At 43.2% G+C, this 22,982-nt stretch overlaps 1 protein-coding gene across 5 annotated transcripts in view; it reads right to left on the bottom strand.

Annotated features, from left to right (window-relative positions):
• LOC137412972 (receptor-type tyrosine-protein phosphatase gamma) overlaps nucleotides 1-22,982 on the bottom strand; it is a 280,669-nt gene that overhangs the window by 126,369 nt on the left and 131,318 nt on the right. For all 5 annotated transcript variants that reach the window (XM_078766398.1, XM_078766399.1, XM_078766400.1 and 2 more), the window contains 3 exons: nucleotides 20,864-21,139; nucleotides 8,195-8,324; nucleotides 2,498-2,607 (listed from right to left, as the gene is read on the bottom strand). In XM_078766398.1, the coding sequence (XP_078622524.1) occupies nucleotides 2,498-2,607; nucleotides 8,195-8,324; nucleotides 20,864-21,139 (516 nt within the window). The remainder of the gene's footprint in view (nucleotides 1-2,497; nucleotides 2,608-8,194; nucleotides 8,325-20,863; nucleotides 21,140-22,982) is intronic.

Below are 22,982 nucleotides of genomic sequence, written 5' to 3'. Positions count from 1 at the left end.
AAGCATCTTACAAATACCTCGGAGTAGAAGAGGGCCACAAAACATGTCAGAAACAAATGCGCAAAACAATTACCAAAGAATACCTGCGTAGAAAGAGGCTGATCCTGAAAACATACCTCTCCCCAAGAAACAAAATCAAAGCCATAAACTAACTCGTAATACCAGTATTCCAATATAGCTGTGGAATAATAAACTAGCCACAATCAGAAGTCAATAAACTAGATATCAAAACAAGGAAACTCCTCACCATCCACAAAATGTTTTACAATAATCAATGCATCCCGAGAATGTAGCTGCCGAGACAAGGAGGTAGCGGCCTGATGGAGCGCAACCAGGTGCACAGAATGACAACTGTAGGATTGGCTGAATACGTAAAAAGTGCAACAGACTACCAAATCTGATTTGTAAGTAAAGATGAAGACAACAAACCAGAGAAGGTATCCCTAACTCATCAAGCAAAATACTTCGAAAGACAGGCATGAATGGAAAATGTCACACAATAAACCAAAACAACAACGAATACAGCCCCAACTATTGCAAAAAAAGACGAAAAACATATGAAACAAAACAGATATACACCACCAACTGGGAAAATGATAAAAGAGCAGTAAGGTACAAAAAAGAGTTGGACAGATTGGGGATAGACAAAGAAGGCTCTTTGGAATGGCTAAGAAGAGGTCAGCTCAACGGGGATGGAGAAAGAATCATTATTAATGCCCAAAATCGAGGACACTACACCAATGGATTTAAGAAAATGGCGGGACAAAGTCAATCAGACCAGTATAGGTTCTGCAAGGTAGAAAAAGAAAGTATGAGCCACCTCCTTTCGGGATGTAAAAAACTCATATCAGAACAGATGTACACCCAAAGGCACAATAAAGTATGTCGAGTAATCCACTGGCACATCTGCAGAAATTTCAATATCCCAGTTCCAGAAAACTCATTGAAACATGAACCAAAAACAATCACTGAAAACAAGGAGATAATGCTCATGTATCACCTAATTATCCCATTAAGCGTGAACAGAGAAAACACAGCATTGCGACCGGATATAGCATTGAGGTACAAAAAAGAAAAGAAGGCATTGCTAACTGAGTAGTGAGTCCCCAGCAAATTTGGCCTAAACAATGCAGATATCAAGAAAATGATCAAATACCAAGAACTCAAAAATAAAGTGAAAAGACCCTGGAAGTTGAAAAGTGCCGAAATCGTACCAGTGATAATTGGAGCAATGGGAATAATAAAGAACAACCTTACAGAGATCTTAAAAACGATCTCTGGGAATATTACGACAAACTAACTAGAGGTGGAAGCTGTCCGAGGCTCAGTGACGATCCTCAAAAGAGAACTCTGAAAAAAACTTTGAGAACAAGAAAACTTCACAAACTTGTCCATGAATCATGATCCCTTACTGATACGGAGGTGGATACTTTGAGACCTGGTGGAAGAACTGACTCCATTCCACCTCCTGAAACCCACATATTGAGACAACCAATGACGCGCGCGCGCGCACACACACACACACACACACACACACACACACACACACACACACACACACACACACACACACACACACACACACACACACACACACACACACACACACACATATATATATATATATATATATATATACATACACACACACACACACACACACACACACACACACACACACATATATATATATACATACACACACACACACACACACACACACACACACCACACAACACACATATACACACACACAACACACATACACACACACACACACACACACACACACACACACACACACACACACACACACACACACTGACGAGACAAACACTCAACACAGCCGCTGACAATTTGGCAACATAAAACAACAGTAACCACAACTATTTAACTTAAGTGCCACTATGTAGCGGCTACCGCTGGGTTTTCACAATCGCCTTGCACCTATCAAGGACGCGGAGCGATCACCATGCCGGGCTCGTCCAGGACGCCCGGGCAGGCCCGCGCTCAACTTGCCAGGCCTCGGTCGGGACGCCCGGGCAGGCTCACCCTCAACTTGCCAGGCCGCAGCCAGGACGCTCGGCCACGCCCCCTCTCGCCTTTCCTGGGCAAACGCTCCGGGATAATGTGTGTATATATATTGCTGCCCGATAAACGGGCTTTTCAGAGTACCTGAGTGTTTTGTTTAAATAAAGCAACTCGGACGAATTCCAGCTTTTTGTCGCGTCCATTCTTCCGATCGACGTGGGAGCCCAAGCTCCTTCAACTACATAGTTGCCACCATTAACTTCAAGGGAGGTACCTTTATTAGCAATGCTGTCACATAGTAATTGCACAAGATAGACAGTAAAAACAGAACTCTACTCCATTGCTCATACACCACCTCATTCTGAATCATGAGCAATAAGGACGGCGAAGAAATCCTCTCGTCCAAGATACTGTACAATTGACTCATAGATTTGTATTTGATGAAACAGAAAAAAGTTAATAATACCAAGTGTGAGGCTCCTGCCTGAGATAGGGATGATAGGGATGGAGGACGAACGGACCACACGAGGAGAGGTGCTATCTTCCACGTAGAAATGGGCAGTTTGGAAACATCTCCTGCACCCAAAAGTGGAAAGTTATCACGTGGTTTTCACTTATATTCAATTATTCGATCCCAATGACAGCAGCTTTGACGGTGTAGTGAAATCGTATTCGTACTAATGCTGAACCCAGGTGATGATCGTTGCACGCTGACACCGCTAGGGGCGCGGCTATAAGACCCGCTGCGGTCGGTGCTCAGGGGGACTTCTCCTGTGACATGTTACATCTAGTGGACTCGCTAACGGTACGCCTGCATAGAATATTAAGCTTGCTTGCATTGAATGTTATGAATGGACCCATGTGATGCCAAACCTTATTCCTATTGCATTTCCTGTATTTACAGAATGATGTCATGGTCTTAATGGAATTAAACAACCAGATGGACTAAAGTTGTGGACCCGATTGGTTTTTCACAACACTTAATTCCATTAACGATCTACCGACATGGCGGGCAACAAGACGCTGGTGGTCACACCATTCTGCGCCGACCCGCAAGCCTCGGATGGTGGATTGCAACTGAAGCACTGGCTGAAAACGTTGGAGAACCATTTTGCTGAACCTGAGACCGAGCCGACGGCAGTCGCGAAGCTAGCAACGCTGCACTCCAAAATCGACTACAAGGTGTACAACAGTATCGCACAATGTGCGACGTACGACTTCGCTATTGCGGAGCTCAAACGATTGTACATAAAGGAAAAGAGCCCGGTGTATGCTCGGCATTTGCTATTAACGCGACGCCAGCAACCCAACGAGCCGATGGATCACTATGCCCAGGAGCTCCGGCAACTCCTGCTGGTCAGCACCCGGGAGCCACGGACTCACGAGCAGGCTCAGGATGACCTTCTCCTAGACGCCTATGTCGCCGGGGTCTCCTCTCAGGACCTAAGGCTCAAACTCCTGGAGAAGACCGACCTGACCTTCGCGGCGGCACTCGAGCAAGGAAAGGTACACACTGAAGCGCGGTTGCAGTCGAACGCCTATGATCGCACGCGCCTCTTGGCGGGAACCTCGCTACACGCACGGCCGCAGAGTGCTACCGCCGAGGGAGCGGAACTGCTCGCGGAACTCCAGGATGCTCCGGAGGAGGATCCGGTCCTGATGGCTGCCGCAACGACCAGACCCAAGGCCTTACGCGGAGCCACCTGCTATTTCTGTGGGCGACAACGACATCTCCGGACAGTGTGTCCGGCTCGGGACGCCATATGCCATTTGTGCTCGCAAAAGGGGCACTACGCAAAAGTGTGCCGGAAAACCACACGCGGCTCGCGGCCGCACGCGACCTTGAATGGGCTCATTGCGGAGCCTACGAGCCGAGCTCGGAACACGGCGCCTTACCCGGCTTTGAAGGACAGGGCCCCTCCTCGCGGGCCCCTAGTCGCTCAATCGACCTTGGCGAGAGTCACCGAACAGCCACAACAGTCTCATCCTCAATCGGGCACGGCACATGCGTCCTTGACCAGACTCCGGGCCACGCGAGGGGCTTTGGAGCCTCGCCAAGCCCCAGCGGTACGTTCTCGTCGTGTCTCTCAAGAGCGTACAGCGTCCACTGGCGGCGACACGAGTTCGGTACCAACTACGGTGGCCCTCACCCGTCAAACGGCGATTTCGAATACTACGGAGGCCTATACCCGTCAAACGGCGATTTCGAATACTACGGAGGCCCATACACATCAAACGGCGATTTTGAATCGCAAAGCACTGGAATGCATGGGAAAGCTCTCTGATGGCTTTAACGGATTCCCCATGGACAACGAATACTCTGGCAACGACCGCAAAACTGCAGAATGCATGGGAAAGCTCTCTGACGGCTTTAACGGATTCCCCATGAACAACGAATACTCCGGCAACGACCGCAAAACTGCAGATTGCATGGGAACACACCCTGACAACTTATACGATACTCCACGGGCACCCTCTGATGCCCGGAAAACTGCCGCTGGCATAGGATCCGCCCGCGAGGCGAGGCCGACCCACTCGGGAGGTTCGGTCCCACTCCCAGCAGGCTCGTCCGGCCTGGCTCAAGCCCTTATTCCCCTCATGGTCGAGGGCCATTGTGTGCGGGCCTTGGTGGATACAGGGTCTACGGATAGTTTTATCGACCAGCGACTAGTGCACAGGCATGGTTGGCAGGTCTTGAGGTCTACGAGACGGATCTTCATGGCTTCCCAGGGACTTCGACTCAGCACGAAGGGGGAATGCCGATTGAAACTCGTGATAAAGGGACGGGTTTTCCCAGATGTACACCTTATGGTCTTACCTGCTTTATGTGCTGATATTCTGTTCAGACACGATTTTCTGAAGCGACATGGACGTCTGGAAATGGAGTTTGGTGGGCCTGACACGCTTGTTGTGGGGGCTGACGCGCTTGCTGTGTGTGCCCTAGCGAAAATGGAAATCCAGCCGCTTTCGCTGTTCCCCAATCTAACCTCCGACAGTACCCCTGTAGCGGTAAAATCACGGCGCTACTCTCGAGCAGACATGCAATTCATTGCGGACGAAACGGCTCAGCTCTTGAAAGACGGTATCATAGAACCTAGCCGGTCGCCGTGGCGAGCCCAGGTCTTGGTGGTGCGAAGCGATGCACACCGCAGACGCATGGTAATCGACTATTCCCAAATGATTAACCGCTTTACACAGCTGGATGCCTACCCCCTTCCGGGGATGGACGCGCTGGTGCGACAGGTGGCCCAGTACTCGGTCTACAGCACTCTCGATCTCCGTAGTGCGTACCATCAGATCCCCATCTCTAGGGCAGATCGTATCTATACCGCATTTGAGTCGGGGCAACGGTTGTACCAGTTTACTCGATTGCCTTTTGGGGTAACGAACGGGGTCACCTGTTTCCAGAGGGCCATGGATGACCTCATTGCAAGGGAGAGCTTAACCGATGTTTTCGTCTACCTAGACAATCTTACGGTTTGTGGGTATGACCAAGGGCACCATGATGCTAATCTGAAGCGCTTCCTCGAGGTCGCGCAGAGGTATCACTTAACCATGAACGAGGATAAGTGTCAATACTCTCTACGCAAGATAGATCTTCTGGGGTACACCGTGACCCATGGCTCTGTCGCTCCGGATAAGGAGCGTCTGCAACCTTTGCTCGACATGGCCCCTCCCTGCGATCGGGCATCCCTGAAGCGCGCCCTCGGGCTATTCGCCCATTACTCAAAATGGGTCCAAAATTTCTCCGCGAAACTTCGCCCCCTTGAGGCCTGCGACACATTCCCTCTGCGTCCGGCCGCATTGGCGGCCTTTGGAGGCCTTAAGGCCGACATCGCCAGTGCCACTGTGGCGACGATCGACGAGAGCGGCTCTTTCGTCCTCGAAAGTGATGCCTCGGATCAGGCCATCGCGGCGACCCTCTCCCAAGGAGGGCGTCCGGTGGCTTTCTTTTCACGGACTCTTACCTCCGCTGAGCGGAGACATTCGTCTGTCGAAAAGGAAGCATATGCGATCGTCGAGTCTATTCGGCGATGGCGCCCGTACTTACTCGGGCGATGTTTCCAAATCATCACGGACCAGCAAAGTGTTGCGTTCATGTACGACACATTACACGCCCAGCGCATTAAGAATGAGAAAATCACTCGCTGGCGTATAGAGCTTGCCGACTTCTGCTCCACTATCAAATACCGCCCGGGGAAGGATAACCAGGCCGCCGACGCCTTATCGAGACAGGCTACGTGCGCGGGTATCGCCACTTTGGAGAGCCTACGCGTGCTGCATGCCACTGCAGGGCATCCGGGCGCAACGCGTTTCGCTCATTTTGTGCGGCGTGGCAATCTACCATACTCGATTGACGATATCCGCCGTATCTGTCGCGACTGCGCTATATGCGCGGAAATCAAACCGCGTTTCTTTAACCCACCCATGGGGACTCTGGTTAGGGCTACGAGGCCGTGGGAATGCTTGGCGATGGATTTCAAGGGCCCATTGCCGGTGTCGAGTAACTCTCGCTATCTGCTCACTATCGTCGATGAGTACTCGCGATTTCCCTTCGCTTATACGTGCGTGGACATGACTGCTGCCACGGTAATGCGAAGCTTACAGAATTTGTTCTCTATGTTCGGGTACCCGGCCTATGTGCATACTGACCGGGTTGCGGTCTTCTTGTCTCAGGAGGTGCGAGGCTATCTGCTCCAAAATAACATCGCTTCTAGTTACACCACGCCGGACAGACCCCAGGCAAATGGGCAGATCGAACGCTTCAACGGGATTATATGGAGGGCCGTCATGCTCAACCTCCGGACCCTCGGCCGGGGCCTCGATAAATGGGCTTGGTCGCTACCTGCGACGTTGAACTCGATCAGGGCTCTACTGTGTACGGCCACCAACCAGACTCCCCACGAGAGACTTTTCCACCACCCCAGGAGCACGGGGTGTATACGGTCTTTACCCAGTTGGCTCGCTGAGCCCGGGCCAGCCTACCTCAAACGGGCGGTTCGCACGAGCAAGTACGACCCCTTAGTGGACAAAGTGCAGATACTCCAGGCTAATCCTGAGCATGCTCGTGTGATGACGGCTGATGGACGTGAGACCACTGTCTCCGTACGTCATCTTGCCCCATGTGGGATCGCCGACCCTTGTAGGGAATCGGACGAACCGATCGAACCAATCTATGAGACTATGGACTCTTCCGACGCTCCCGTCGCTGAAAGTCTGCCGACCCTCCCTTCGCCGCATCTACCCGTGCCCGAAGGCTTGGCGGTACCCCTTCGTCACCTGACTCCGGTAGCTCCTCCGACGCCGGGGTCTCTGGGATACGTGATGCCGTACCCGGGGAATTTCGGACGCGTGCTGGCAGAGAAATTCGCCGCCCGGACCGGTACGGTTGGGTCGACTGATACCATGTTCCACACCCTGTTAATGCTGACGCTCGCTCGATTCTAGCCGCTCTGCAGTATAATTCTAAAGGTGGGGAGAATGTAGTGAAATCGTATTCGTACTAATGCTGAACCCAGGTGATGATCGTTGCTCGCTGACACCGCTAGGGGCGCGGCTATAAGACCCGCTGCGGTCGGTGCTCAGGGGGACTTCTCCTGTGACATGTTACATCTAGTGGACTTGCTAACGGTACGCCTGCATAGAATATTAAGCTTGCTTGCATTGAATGTTATGAATGGACCCATGTGATGCCAAACCTTATTCCTATTGCATTTCCTGTATTTACAGAATGATGTCATGGTCTTAATGGAATTAAACCACCAGATGGACTAAAGTTGTGGACCCGATTGGTTTTTCACAACAGACGGCATTCCCAAAATGCATTCTAAGTGCCATAAATATTATAAAAAAACATTAAATGACGGTTCAATACTTATTGACTCAAGACATTTCAGCTTTTTATTTTTCATTCTTTTGTAAAAAAAAATCTAAAAACAAAAGTCAACTTTGACATTATGGGGTATTTATTATGTGTAGATCAGTGACAAAAAAAATCTTAATTTAATCCATTTTAAATTCAGCCTGTTACACAACAAGGTGTGAAGAAGTGAGGGTGTGAATACTTTGTGAAGGTAGCGTATCACACATCAATCAGGCAGGGTAAACAGGATTTTATATGGAATGCTACCATGTGGCTCCAAATGAACACCGGCATTCTCACCTCCAGTAGACGAAGATCGAGAGGAGCAGGAGCATGCAGACACAAGTGAGAGCAGACACCACGATGAGAGGCACCTTCCAGTCTGCAGCAGCTGATTGTTCATCTTCGCCAGGAATGTTGGAACTCGCACCTGAATGAGCACACGGTGCAGTCGGGAATTGTACGTGCCGTCGGGAGGGTTTCATTCTGCTTAAAATCAACAAACAGTTGGAAACACACAATTGGGAACAAGGAATATAGAAGCAAATAATGATTATGGAAAACTAAATAACATGCCTATGTATTTGAACTTGTTCAAATTTTTAATTGTGCAACCTTACAGGTGTTCAAGAATTCACAGAAATGCTTAGTGCACAAGGTAGTTCAAGCACGATATGGACTTTGAAAAAATAAAATAACAAAGTACTGACCAAGGCAGTTGATGAAACATCACCTCATTTCATGCAGTATTCCATTGATACACACCCAAGGTTTGTCCCAGCCACATGAATGCTCTTTGAAGTCACGTGTACTTTTTCACATGATCATCATCATTTGTAAAATGAGTGGTTCAAAACCAAAGTGACGAGTCTTGATTATATTGGGGACCATTTAGAACCTCCCGATCGATGTCCGCTCGAGTATGGTCACGCTCATCATTTGACGGGAATAATGGTGCAGTGAATTCAAACCACGAGACAGAATATTTGGCCGTTGTTTCCTCATCCGACTTTAAAAAACATCAACCAATTGTGATGCTGGACATTAATTGTTTTCCCCATTTAAAAAATCTCCATATCATCACACTAAAATATGCAAAGTTTAGATCAAAAAAAAATGTTAGCAATGATAAAATAAAAAAGTACATTTTTACATTTACAGGCTTGTCCGTTACGGAGCATTAAACCAAAACAATACACAGCACAAACCAAAACAATACACAGCATAAACCAAAACAATATGCAGTATAAACCAAAACAATACACAGCACAAACCAAAACAAAACAGCATACACCAAATCATTATGTAGCATAAACCGAAACAATATCCAGCATAAACCAAAACAATACACAGCACAAACCAAAACAAAAATGCAGTATAAACCAAAACAATATCCAGCATAAACCAAAACAATATCCAGCATAAACCAAAACAATACACAGCACAAACCAAAACAAAAATGCAGTATAAACCAAAACAATATCCAGCATAAACCAAAACAATATCCAGCATAAACCAAAACAATATGCAGTATAAACCAAAACAATACACAGCACAAACCAAAACAATATGTACCATAAACCAAAACAATATGCAGTATAAACCAAAACAATACACAGCACAAACCAAAACAAAAATGCAGTATAAACCAAAACAATATCCAGCATAAACCAAAACAATATCCAGCATAAACCAAAACAATATGCAGTATAAACCAAAACAATACACAGCACAAACCAAAACAAAAATGCAGTATAAACCAAAACAATATCCAGCATAAACCAAAACAATATCCAGCATAAACCAAAACAATATGCAGTATAAACCAAAACAATACACAGCACAAACCAAAACAAAACAGCATACACCAAAACAATACACAGCATAAACCAAAACAATATGCAGTATAAACCAAAACAAAAATGCAGTATAAACCAAAACAATATCCAGCATAAACCAAAACAATATCCAGCATAAACCAAAACAATATGCAGTATAAACCAAAACAATACACAGCACAAACCAAAACAAAACAGCATACACCAAAACAATACACAGCATAAACCAAAACAATATGCAGTATAAACCAAAACAATACACAGCACAAACCAAAACAATATCCAGCATAAACCAAAACATTATGCAGCATAAACCGAAACAATACACAGCATAAACCAAAAAAAAAAGCAGTATAAACCAAAACAATACACAGCATAAACCAAAACAATATGCAGTATAAACCCAAACAATACACAGCACAAACCAAAACAATATTCCGTATAAACCAAAACAATATCCAGCATAAACCAAAACAATATCCAGCATAAACCAAAACAATATTCAGTATAAACCAAAACAATACACAGCACAAACCAAAACAAAACAGCATACACCAAAACATTATGTAGCATAAACCGAAACAATACACAGCATAAACCAAAACAATACACAGCACAAACCAAAACAAAAATGCAGTATAAACCAAAACAATACACAGCACAAACCAAAACAATATGCAGTATAAATCCAAACAATACACAGCACAAACCAAAACAATATGCAGTATAAACCAAAACAATACACAGCACAAACAAAAACAAAACAGCATACACCAAAACAATACACAGCATAAACCAAAACAATATGCAGTATAAACCAAAACAATACACAGCACAAACCAAAACAATATCCAGCATAAACCAAAACATTATGCAGCATAAACCGAAACAATACACAGCATAAACCAAAAAAAAATGCAGTATAAACCAAAACAATACACAGCATAAACCAAAACAATATGCAGTATAAACCCAAACAATACACAGCACAAACCAAAACAATATGCCGTATAAACCAAAACAATATCCAGCATAAACCAAAACAATATCCAGCATAAACCAAAACAATATTCAGTATAAACCAAAACAATACACAGCACAAACCAAAACAAAACAGCATACACCAAAACATTATGTAGCATAAACCGAAACAATACACAGCATAAACCAAAACAATACACAGCACAAACCAAAACAAAAATGCAGTATAAACCAAAACAATACACAGCACAAACCAAAACAATATGCAGTATAAATCCAAACAATACACAGCACAAACCAAAACAATATGCAGTATAAACCAAAACAATACACAGCACAAACAAAAACAAAACAGCATACACCAAAACATTATGTAGCATAAACCGAAACAATACACAGCATAAACCAAAACAAAAATGCAGTATGAACCAAAACAAAATCCAGCATAAACCAAAACAATATCCAGCATAAACCAAAACAATATCCAGCATAAACCAAAACAATATCCAGCATAAACCAAAACAATATGCAGTATAAACCAAAACAATATGCAGCATAAACCAAAACAATATCCAGCATAAACCAAAACAATATCCAGCATAAACCAAAACAATATCCAGCATAAACCAAAACAATACACAGCATAAACCAAAACAATACACAGCATAAACCAAAACAATATGCAGTATAAACCAAAACAATACACAGCATAAACCAAAACAATATGCAGTATAAACCAAAACAATACACAGCATAAACCAAAACAATATGCAGTATAAACCAAAACAATACACAGCATAAACCAAAACAATATGCAGTATAAACCAAAACAATATCCAGCATAAACCAAAACAATATCCAGCATAAACCAAAACAATATGCAGTATAAACCAAAACAATACACAGCACAAACCAAAACAAAACAGCATACACCAAAACATTATGTAGCATAAACCGAAACAATACACAGCATAAACCAAACCAATACACAGCACAAACCAAAACAAAAATGCAGTATAAACCAAAACAATACACAGCACAAACCAAAACAATATGCAGTATAAACCCAAACAATACACAGCACAAACCAAAACAATATGCAGTATAAATCAAAACAATACACAGCACAAACAAAAACAAAACAGCATACACCAAAACATTATGTAGCATAAACCGAAACAATACACAGCATAAACCAAAGCAAAAATGCAGTATAAAACAAAACAATATCCAGCATAAACCAAAACAATATGCAGCATAAACCAAAACAATATGCAGCATAAACCAAAACAACATGCAGCATAAAGCAAAACAATATGCAGCATAAACCAAAAACAATACACAGAATAAAAACAATATACAGAATAAACCAAAAAAAAACAGCGTAAACACCACATTACACAACATAAACCAAAACAATACACAGCATACACCAAAACAATATGCAGCATAAACCAAAAACAGTACACAGGATAAAAACAATACACAGAATAAACCAATACAAAACAGCGTAAACACCACATTACACAGGCTAAACCAAAACAATACACAACATAAACCAAAACAATACACAGCACAAACCAAAACAATACACAGCATAAACCAAAACAATACACAGCATAAACCAAAACAATACGTAGCATAAACCAAAAAATACACAGCATAAACCAAAACAATATTCAGCATAAACCAAAACAATATGCAGTATAAACCCAAACAATACACAGCACAAACAAAAACAAAACAGCATACACCAAAACATTATGTAGCATAAACCGAAACAATACACAGCACAAACCAAAACAAAACTGCAGTATAAACCAAAACAATATCCAGCATAAACCAAAACAATATGCAGTATAAACCAAAACAATATCCACCATAAACCAAAACAATATCCAGCATAAAACAAAACAATATCCAGCATAAACCAAAACAATATGCAGTATATACCAAAACAATATACAGTATAAACCCAAACAATACACAGCACAAAACAAAACAATATGCAGCATAAACCCAAACAATACACAGCACAAACCAAAACAAAACAGCATACACCAAAACATTATGTAGCATAAACCGAAACAATACACAGCACAAACCAAAGCAAAAATGCAGTATAAACCAAAACAATATGCAGTATAAACCAAAACAATATCCAGCATAAACCAAAACAAGATGCAGCATAAACCAAAACAATATGCAGCATAAACCAAAACAACATGCAGCATAAACCAAAACAATATGCAGCATAAACCAAAAACAATACAAAGAATAAAAACAAAACAGAATAAACCACAACAAAACAGCATAAACACCACATTACACAACATAAACCAAAACAATACACAGCATACACCAAAACAATATGCAGCATAAACCAAAATCAATACACAGAATAAAAACAATACACAGAATAAACCAAAAAAAAACAACGTAAACACCACATTACACAACATAAACCAAAACAATACACAGCATACACCAAAACAATATGCAGCATAAACCAAAAACAGTACACAGAATAAAAACAATACACAGAATAAACCAATACAAAACAGCGTAAACACCACATTACACAGGCTAAACCAAAACAATACACAACATAAACCAAAACAATACACAGCACAAACCAAAACAATACACAGCATAAACCAAAACAATACACAGCATAAACCAAAACAATACGTAGCATAAACCAAAAAATACACAGCATAAACCAAAACAATATGCAGCATAAACCAAAGCAATATGCAGTATAAACCAAAACAATACACAGCACAAACAAAAATAAAACAGCATACACTAAAACATTATGTAGCATAAACCAAAACAATACACAGCATAAACCAAAACAAAAATGCAGTATAAACCAAAACAATATCCAGCATAAACCAAAAACAATACACAGAATAAACACAATACACAGAATAAACCAAAACAAAACAGCGAAAACACCACATTACACAGGCTAAACCAAAACAATACACAACATACACCAAAACAATACACAGAATAAACCAAAAAAAAACAGCGTAAACACCACATTACACAACATAAACCAAAACAATACACAGCATACACCAAAACAATACACAGAATAAACCAAAAAAAAACAGCGTAAACACCACATTACACAACATAAACCAAAACAATACACAACATACACCAAAACAATACACAGAATAAACCAAAAAAAAACAGCGTAAACACCACATTACACAACATAAACCAAAACAATACACAGCATACACCAAAACAATATGCAGCATAAACCAAAAACAGTACACAGAATAAAAACAATACACAGAATAAACCAATACAAAACAGCGTAAACACCACATTACACAGGCTAAACCAAAACAATACACAACATAAACCAAAACAATACACAGCACAAACCAAAACAATACACAGCATAAACCAAAACAATACACAGCATAAACCAAAACAATACGTAGCATAAACCAAAAAATACACAGCATAAACCAAAACAATATGCAGCATAAACCAAAGCAATATGCAGTATAAACCAAAACAATACACAGCACAAACAAAAATAAAACAGCATACACTAAAACATTATGTAGCATAAACCAAAACAATACACAGCATAAACCAAAACAAAAATGCAGTATAAACCAAAACAATATCCAGCATAAACCAAAAACAATACACAGAATAAACACAATACACAGAATAAACCAAAACAAAACAGCGAAAACACCACATTACACAGGCTAAACCAAAACAATACACAACATAAACCCCACAATACACATGATAAACCAAAACAATACACAGCATACACCAAAACAATATGCAGCATAAACCAAAACAATATAATATGCAGCATAAACCAAAACAATATGCAGCATAAACTAAAACTATACACAACACAACAACAGGCATTTTAAGGCCATTTTTGCTGCAAGAGCGAAGGTTAGCCTTGCGGTCCCCATGACAATCTTCTCCATTTTGCCCTATTTTCTGCATCTCCCCTTGTTAACCCCCTTGCCTGCATTTCTTCTTCCACCATCTTTAGCCAAGTCTTTCTCGGTCTTCCCCATCCTCTACTTCCTTCTACATTCATTTCCATCACTTCTCAACCAGTCACTTTCATCCTTCCTCAACACATGATCAAACCATCTCAAACTGTTTATCTTCACAGCATCCATCACAGGCTCGATTCCCATCATCTTTCGCAATTCATCATTTGTCTTCCTCTCTCTCAACGATACTCCGCACATCCACCGAACCATTTGCATTTCCACCCTTTCCAGCCTTCTTTGCTGCTCTACATTCATGACCCATGTCTCGCTCCCATAAATCATAACACTTCTCACACATGCAGCATACATCTTTCCCTTCAGCTTCAACGACACTCCCCTCTCCATCAGCACGCCACTCAATTCCCGAAACTTCTTCCATGCACATCTCACTCCAGCAACCGTTGCCGAGTCTGATCCACCTTCTCCATTCAGCATGTCTCCGAGGTAGCAAAATGTTTTCACACCTTCCAGCTTCACGCTGTCTCCAAGATCCAACTCAGCATTTCCTCCATCTGCAGCTCCCTCTGTGCACACCTTACATTTGAATGTAGCTGCCACACTGGTTAATGACCCTCTCAAACCACTACATTTTTGATGAACCCACTCAGCGCACATTGTACATTGAATGGAGTTCACTCCGACACCCTTCCTGCACACAGCACACGGCCACTTCCCAGTTATTTCCACTTCACCACATGCTTTAGCACTTGCATTCACCTTCGTCTTTCCGATATTCACCTTCATACCTTTTGTCTCCATACATTCCTTCCACTTGTTCATCTTCTCCTTCAGTCCATCCATACTTTCCTCAAGCAACACCAGATCATCTGCATACAACAACTCCCACGGTAAACCCTCCTTTACGTTCTGAGCCAGCACCTCCATCACAGCTACAAATAGTAGTGGACTTAGTACCAACCCCTGATCCACTCCCACCTTCACATCAAACTCACCACTGTTCCCGTCCTTCGTCCTTACAGCTGTGCGCACTCTTTTGTACATTGCCATCACTACTCTGATCAACCATTCCTCCACTCCTAACTTCCTCAATGCCCATGTCACAACTTCGCGTGGAACCCTATCGAATGCTTTCTCCAGATCAATAAACCCAAGAAACAACTTCTTCCTCTTCTCCATATACTTCTCCTGCAACTGCCTCACAATAAAAAGCGCGTCTGTCGTTCCTCTTCCTGGCATAAATCCAAAATGCATTTGGTCAATCTTCACTTTCTTCCTTATCCTCCTCTCCAACACCCTTTCCAATACCTTCATTCCATGCTCCAATAACTTTATCGCTCGATACGAGCCACAGTCCAGAGGGTCACCTTTGCCCACCTTTATAGAGGGATGAGGGTACTCAGTTCCTAATCCACTGGAATGCGGCCTTCTTTCACCACCAGATTGCAGATCTCTGTCATTCTCTTCACACCCCAATTTCCCGCTGCCTTCAACATATCTCCCACAACACCCGTCGGCCCTCCCGCTTTTCTACTCTTCATTGCTTTTATCGCTTCCTCAACTTCCTTCTCGGTTATCTTCTCTGCTGGTCCTAAAACTGGGTTACTCTCTATGTTGCCATCCCATTCATTCTCTGCATTCAACAGTATTTCCATACATCTCTTCCATCGTCCTTTAATTCCATCTGGGTCCACAACGATTTGTCCCACTTCATCCTTCAAGCAACTCACCCCCATCACATCACACCTCTCTTTCGCTATCTGCTTTGCGATCCTGAATACCGCTCTCTGACCCTCTTCCAAATCCAAGCGTTCTCCGAACATTTTCCTACATGCTTCCTGTGCCTTTGCTACCTCTTTCTTTGCAGCCTTCTTGGCTGCCTTATAACTTTCATGCTCTGCCTTTTCTGCCCCCCCATACCCTTCGCCTTCTGCCACTCCTTGAACTTCTTCCTCTTCTCGTCAATCTTCTTTCGAACTTCATCATCCCACCACCATGTTTCCGAGTGCCTTGGTGGTCCTTCTGTCCATCCACATACCTCACCAACGGCTCCCAACAGACTATCTTTCATTGACATCCAACCACTTTCAAGCTCAACCACATCATCCTCCACCATACTCAGCCTCTCTTTTAATGCCTCCCTCACTGTCACCTCTTTCAACCTCCACACCTTCATTCTCGGTTGGTACTTCACCCGCCGAGCTCTCCTCGCACCTTTTACCCTTATGTCGCAGACAACCAAGTGGTGCTGTGAAACAGCCTCCTCCCCGGGGATCACCTTTGTGTCCCGGAGGTGCCCCCTATCTCGCCTACGCACCAGCAGGTAGTCAACGCTTGTCGTCGACCCACCTGACGTGCATGTAACAAGCTTATTATCCTCTTTCTGGAACTGAGTATTACAAATCAACAAATCAGCTCCATCAGCAAACTCCAAAATCCTTTCACCTTCTCCATTTCTCACACAATATACATAACCCCCATGAACTCCATCAAAACCGTCCATACTCCTTCCCACATGTCCATTTAGGTGTCCTCCTACCACAACAACTTCCTCATCTTTCACGTTTTCCATCAGCTTCTCTATAGCACACCAGAACTTGTCCTTCTCTTCATCACTCCGACCAACCTGCGGAGGATATCCCGAGATGATGTTCACCAAGAGCTTTCCAATCATCATTTTCACCATCATCAACCTATAACTCACTCTAGTCACACTCACCACACTGTCTACAAACTCCTCAGAAAACAGGACACCAACACCATTCATGCCTTCCGGGCACCCTTGCCACACAAACTTGTATTTCTGTCCCTGCCTACCCTTCACCATTCTCACACCACTTCCCTTCCATCTCGTCTCCTGCACACAACATATGTCCACTCTTCTTCTGACATACTTCCACCACTTCTCCTGATCTCCCTGTCATTGTCCCTACATTCCATGTCCCAAACCTCAGAAACCGATCTCCACGTCAGGCATCAGACGTTTCGTCGTCATAAATGGATTGATTTCCACCCTTGCTTCGATCGGGTTCCCCACCTTGAGTTTTGACGAGAGGGAGGGGGTCCCCCACGGGGTACATCGGGCTGTACCCTGCCCATATGTAGTCGTAATTGTCATGGTTCTCTTTTTGAGGCAATGTTTTTATGGCCGGATGCCCTTCCTGACGCCAACCCCTTTAGTCACCTCTTACGACATCCAGGGATAGGGTGTACCTATTCTAAACTGGGGTACATAAACCCCACAATACACAGCATTAACCCCACTATATACAGCATAAACCCCACTATATGGGGCATAAATCCCACTATATGCAGTATAAACCCCACTACACACAACATAAACCCCAAAACATGCAGCATAAACCCCAAAATATGCAGTACAAACACCACTATATGCAGCATAAAGCCCACTATATGCAGCATAAAGCCCACTATATGCAGTATAAACCCCACAATACACAGCATCAAATCCATAATACACAGCATAAACCCTACTATATGCAGCATAAAACCCACTATATGCAGTATAACCCCCACAATATGCAGCATAAACCCCACAATATACAGTATAAACCCCACAATATACAGTATAAACCCCACAATACACAGCATAAACCACACAAAATGCAGCATAAACCACACTATACGCAGCATAAACCCCAAAATATGCAGTATGAACCCCTCTATATGCAGCATAAACCCCACTATATGCAGAATAAACCCCACAATACACAGCATAAACCACACAAAATGCGGCATAAACCCCACTATACGCAGCATAAATCCCAAAATATGCAGTATAAACCCCTCTATATGCAGTATAAACCCCACAAGACACAGCATAATCTCTACAATACGCAGCATAAACCGCAAAAATATGCAGCATTAACCCCAAAATATGCAGTACCACTATATGCAGCATAAACCTCATTATATGCAGTATAAACCCACTATATGCAGCATAAACCCCAAAATATGCAGCACTATCCCCACTATATGCAGCATAAATCCCACAATACGCAGCATAAACCCCACTATACGCAGCATAAACCCCACTATACGCAGCATAAACCCCACAATACGCAGCACAAACCCCACTATATGCAGCATAAATCCTACAATATGCAGCATAAACCCCACTATATGCAGCATAAACCCCAAAATATGCAGCACTAACCCCACTATATGCAGCATAAATCCCACAATATGCAGCATAAACCCCACTATATGTAGCATAAACCCCACAATCCACAGCAGCAAACAATTTAACTCAAATATCAAGGTCAACTTCACATCAAGTCAAATATACAGACTTGGCATTTAATATGGAATATATATTTTTTCTTGACTTGGGTTTACTTTCTTAACTCAGTATATCAATCTGGTGAGTTTCTTTTACACTTTGGTGATTTATTTGTTAAAAGAACCATGTCACTGATTGTCTGTCGCAGCAAGAAGTCAACAACAGGATTATATCACAGGTGGCGTGGCAAAATGTACGGACAGGTGCATTCGACGATTGGCTTCACAGTCGGGTATACGAGGGTTGTTGCGTTCTGTATTAGTGGAAAACAACTGCTGCACGTCTCCATAAGTTATTGCCGCTTCCTCTGGAGATGGTCCGTCAACTCGACAATGCTGTTTGTCATGGAGTGGTGGCTTTACGAAATTACGGCATGAAAGAGCGCGCTATTGCTCGGCAGTATGGCATCACTCAAGGTCAGGTGTCAAAGATCCTGAAACGAAATGCTCAGAGGGGTGTCCCTACTCCAATACCGAGGCCAGGACGTCCCCGCAGAACCACAAGGAGGGATGATCGCCAGCTGCACCGGTTAGTCCGCAATGGCCGTACCAAGTCAGCTAATCGGCTGAGGGCTGAGGGGCAGCAACTGACAAATGTGCCTGTATCCAGAAGGCTAGTCAACCAACGACTGGTTCAAGCAGGCTATCGTGCCAGGCGTCCCCTAAGAAAGCCATGCCTGACCAGAGAACACCGCCAGCACCGATTGCAGTGGGCCAGAGAGCACCGTCAATGGCAGCCAGAACACTGGAATCACGTGATCTTCAGTGACGAGTCTAGATTTCTGGTCTATCGTCAAGATGGCCGCGTCCGAGTGCGCAGACAAGTGCATGAAGCCTACAACAAAGATTGTATAGTGCCAAGAGTCCAAGCTGGAGGTGGTGGGGTGACCGTTTGGGCTGCTTTTCATGCAGGGGGCAAAACTGATCTGGTTGTTCTGAATGGAAACCTGAAACAGTTCAAGTACAGGGCCATTCTGGAAGAAACATTGCTTCCATTTGCTCGTGCAGCCTTTCGAGGAAACTTGGTCTTCCAAGATGACAATGCACGGCCTCATCGTGCTCGCATGATCCAACACTTTCTTGCTGACCATGGTGTAGAGCATATGGAGTGGCCTGCCATGTCCCCGGATATGAATCCGATGGAGAACTTGTGGGCAGAATTAACGTGTGAAATCGACCACTTGGACCAGCAGCCGACCTCTGTGCGTGAATTGCAGCAGGCTATTGTCACTGCATGGCAAGCGATTCGTGTCCAAACCTTGGCAAATGTCGTGAACAGCATGCCTCAATGTGTACGTGCTCTCCTGAATGCTCGTGGGGGTTACACGAAGTACTGAACTGTAATTTTACTGTCCGTAATCCCAGTCGTAATTTAACTTTTGTTTTTGTTTAAAAAAATTTTTGGCTAATGTTGCAAAATAAAGAGATACTTGTGGAAAACGTACAGAAGTTTAACACAGTTCTGTCCATGAATTGAGTTCGATATCAGTTTACATCACTTTCAAGGATCAATTTATTTGTTTCAAAATGTCAAATGTGGTTTTTGTTTCTTTTAAAGGTCACATTAACAAAATCTAGAATAATTTCAACATAATTCCAATGAACTTTTGGTTCTAAGACATCTTGAAAAGTAAGTTCACCCCCACAAAAAAATATTCCATATTAAATGCAAAGTCTGTATTTCCTTTAATTTCCAAGATTGAACCAAACTTTCACAATTTTTACTTGGAATTTTTCATTTAAAAAGTCTAAATTGTATTATTTTTAAACGAGATTTGGTATTTTTAATTTCACATACAAAATCCTACTTATGTCACATCGCTGTTACAACTTACCAGAATATGGTCGATCTGGGTCAACATTGACCACTGGGTTGGGAAATACATCCATGCTGGACACCATTGTCGTCAAATACACAGCAGTGGAAAGGCCCTCGGTTGGCATGAGGGTACCGAATTCAACATGTCTCTTTGTGAATGTGTCATTTTGTGATTCCAGTGATGAACTGTAGTTGAGTAGAGCTGTATGCCCAGTTGGCACAAGTGAGGTCATAACCGGAGGAAAAGGTGGTTGCTCAGATGGTGCAGACAAATTGGAAAGTACTTCTATACCTGAATAAGGGAAAATAAATAATATTTACATCTTTCCAGGCTTTGTATTTTTCAAAAAATATTCAGGTATGTGGCAAGTGTGTTTAACTTAACGATTGGCAATTGCACAAGCAAAAATAATTCCTGAACTAGAACAATGCAACTGTGTTGCCAATATGCCTCCGCATAGTCCCACAATGGGTTGATGCCATCGTTCACTGTCCTAAAAATAAACAAGTTTGATTTGAATCCATTCAGCTGTTTTCAAGCATCACATTTTCACCAGCCATGACAGGTTTCACATCGATCAGTGGAGCAGTTTCAGAGAAGGGATTTTTTTTTTTAAATCGGGAGTACTTGACAATGTTACAAGCTTCAAATTATTCCATTCAGCGGTTTCCAAGAAATAATTTTTTAATTATTTGCTTTTAATCCAAGATGGCTGCCATACCACGTGACCTATGACGTCACAATTATCATAAAAACATTCTGCATGGGTGTCACTCCTACCCTGAAAGTTTCGTCTCAATCGGACATATGGTTGCTGAGAAAAACGAGGTTTAGCCTGTACAGACTAACGGACAGACGGACAACCCAAAAACTTAATGCCTCCGGCGACTTCGTAGGCGGAGGCATAAAAATGTGTTTGTACAACTAAAAGATGGATCTTAAATGGACATGTAAGCAGAAGTTCCATGTTTCTATTTCAAATGCAGTTTCAGAACTTTTTCGGTTTTGACCAAACAATGAGAAACAAAAATAAAAACTCACAAAAGCTGACTCTGCAATATTTGTCAAAAATTTATGATATTGTAAGGTTGTTAATGCTGTTCAGGCAGCACATAATGTAGCACAATAAAAGTGAAATGTTTCAGCTATTATTGATAACACGGGCCAGTCAACGCTTCAATCCTCACAACTTGTGTATTTGTCGTCGTAAACTCTTCTTCTGCTCTTTTCCAAGGTCTTTCTCTATGGGCCACCTGCCATGTGTCATGACGCCTTGCCAGTGTTACTACAATTCAAGCAAGATAGGTAGTTGTATAGTTAGATAGGCATCCGTCCATGTCGGGAGACTCAAATGCACCTGGGGCGTATGTCACTTATTGGTTGAACCATCGTCTTTTGCGGCTGAAGAGGCCAACTCGACAGTGGCAATACCTTCCACAGGTGATAACGATGGCTTCAGGTTGATTGATGCTTTATCAGGTTCACCAGGTTCTCTTTTCCACCAAATGATCGTTTATTTTATCCTCTGCTTTTTGCACACCCTTCCTGATTTATTGTGTCCAGGCCCTCCAGCAAGGACTGGTACACACGGAACGTTGTCTTTTCTGGTAATTTGCTGTTGGTCCACACTCACTTTCTCAACTTTGGCATGACAGGTTGATGGTAATTGTTGAACCAAGGCAAGTGAAACTGTCGACTTCCTCTTGAGTGAAATTGTTGTTGTTGATGGATGGTGAAGCCTCTATGTCCTGGGCACTAATTATAGTTGGAGTGGCATGAAACTGACAGAGTGTTGGTCTTCTTGACACTGATTAATCAGTCCAAACTCCTTGCAGGCATGAAGGAACCAATCCACAATCTACTGCAAGTGTACTTCAGCATTGAATGCCAGTGTGGTGTCATCGGCAAACAGAAACTCACGGACTAGGTTTTTATGATGCTCTTTATTCTTGGCACGATCTTGCCAAGTGCCAAGTTGGAGAGCTTGCCATCAGCTCTGGTATTTTTTTTTATTTTTTTTTTGCATACAAGATCGAGGCTCGTGAAAGAGCGAACATTAATTACACAAAAGGTCAAACCGACACACAAAACACAAAATAAGGGGAGCGGTAGACAAGATGGGGAGAGAGGGGGA

The sequence above is a fragment of the Myxine glutinosa genome, chromosome 12, assembly GCF_964187855.1.
Source record: "Myxine glutinosa chromosome 12, kmMyxGlut1.1, whole genome shotgun sequence".
In the NCBI taxonomy this organism is placed as follows: Eukaryota; Metazoa; Chordata; class Myxini; order Myxiniformes; family Myxinidae; genus Myxine; species Myxine glutinosa.
This window is presented reverse-complemented; position numbering and strand designations above follow the sequence as displayed.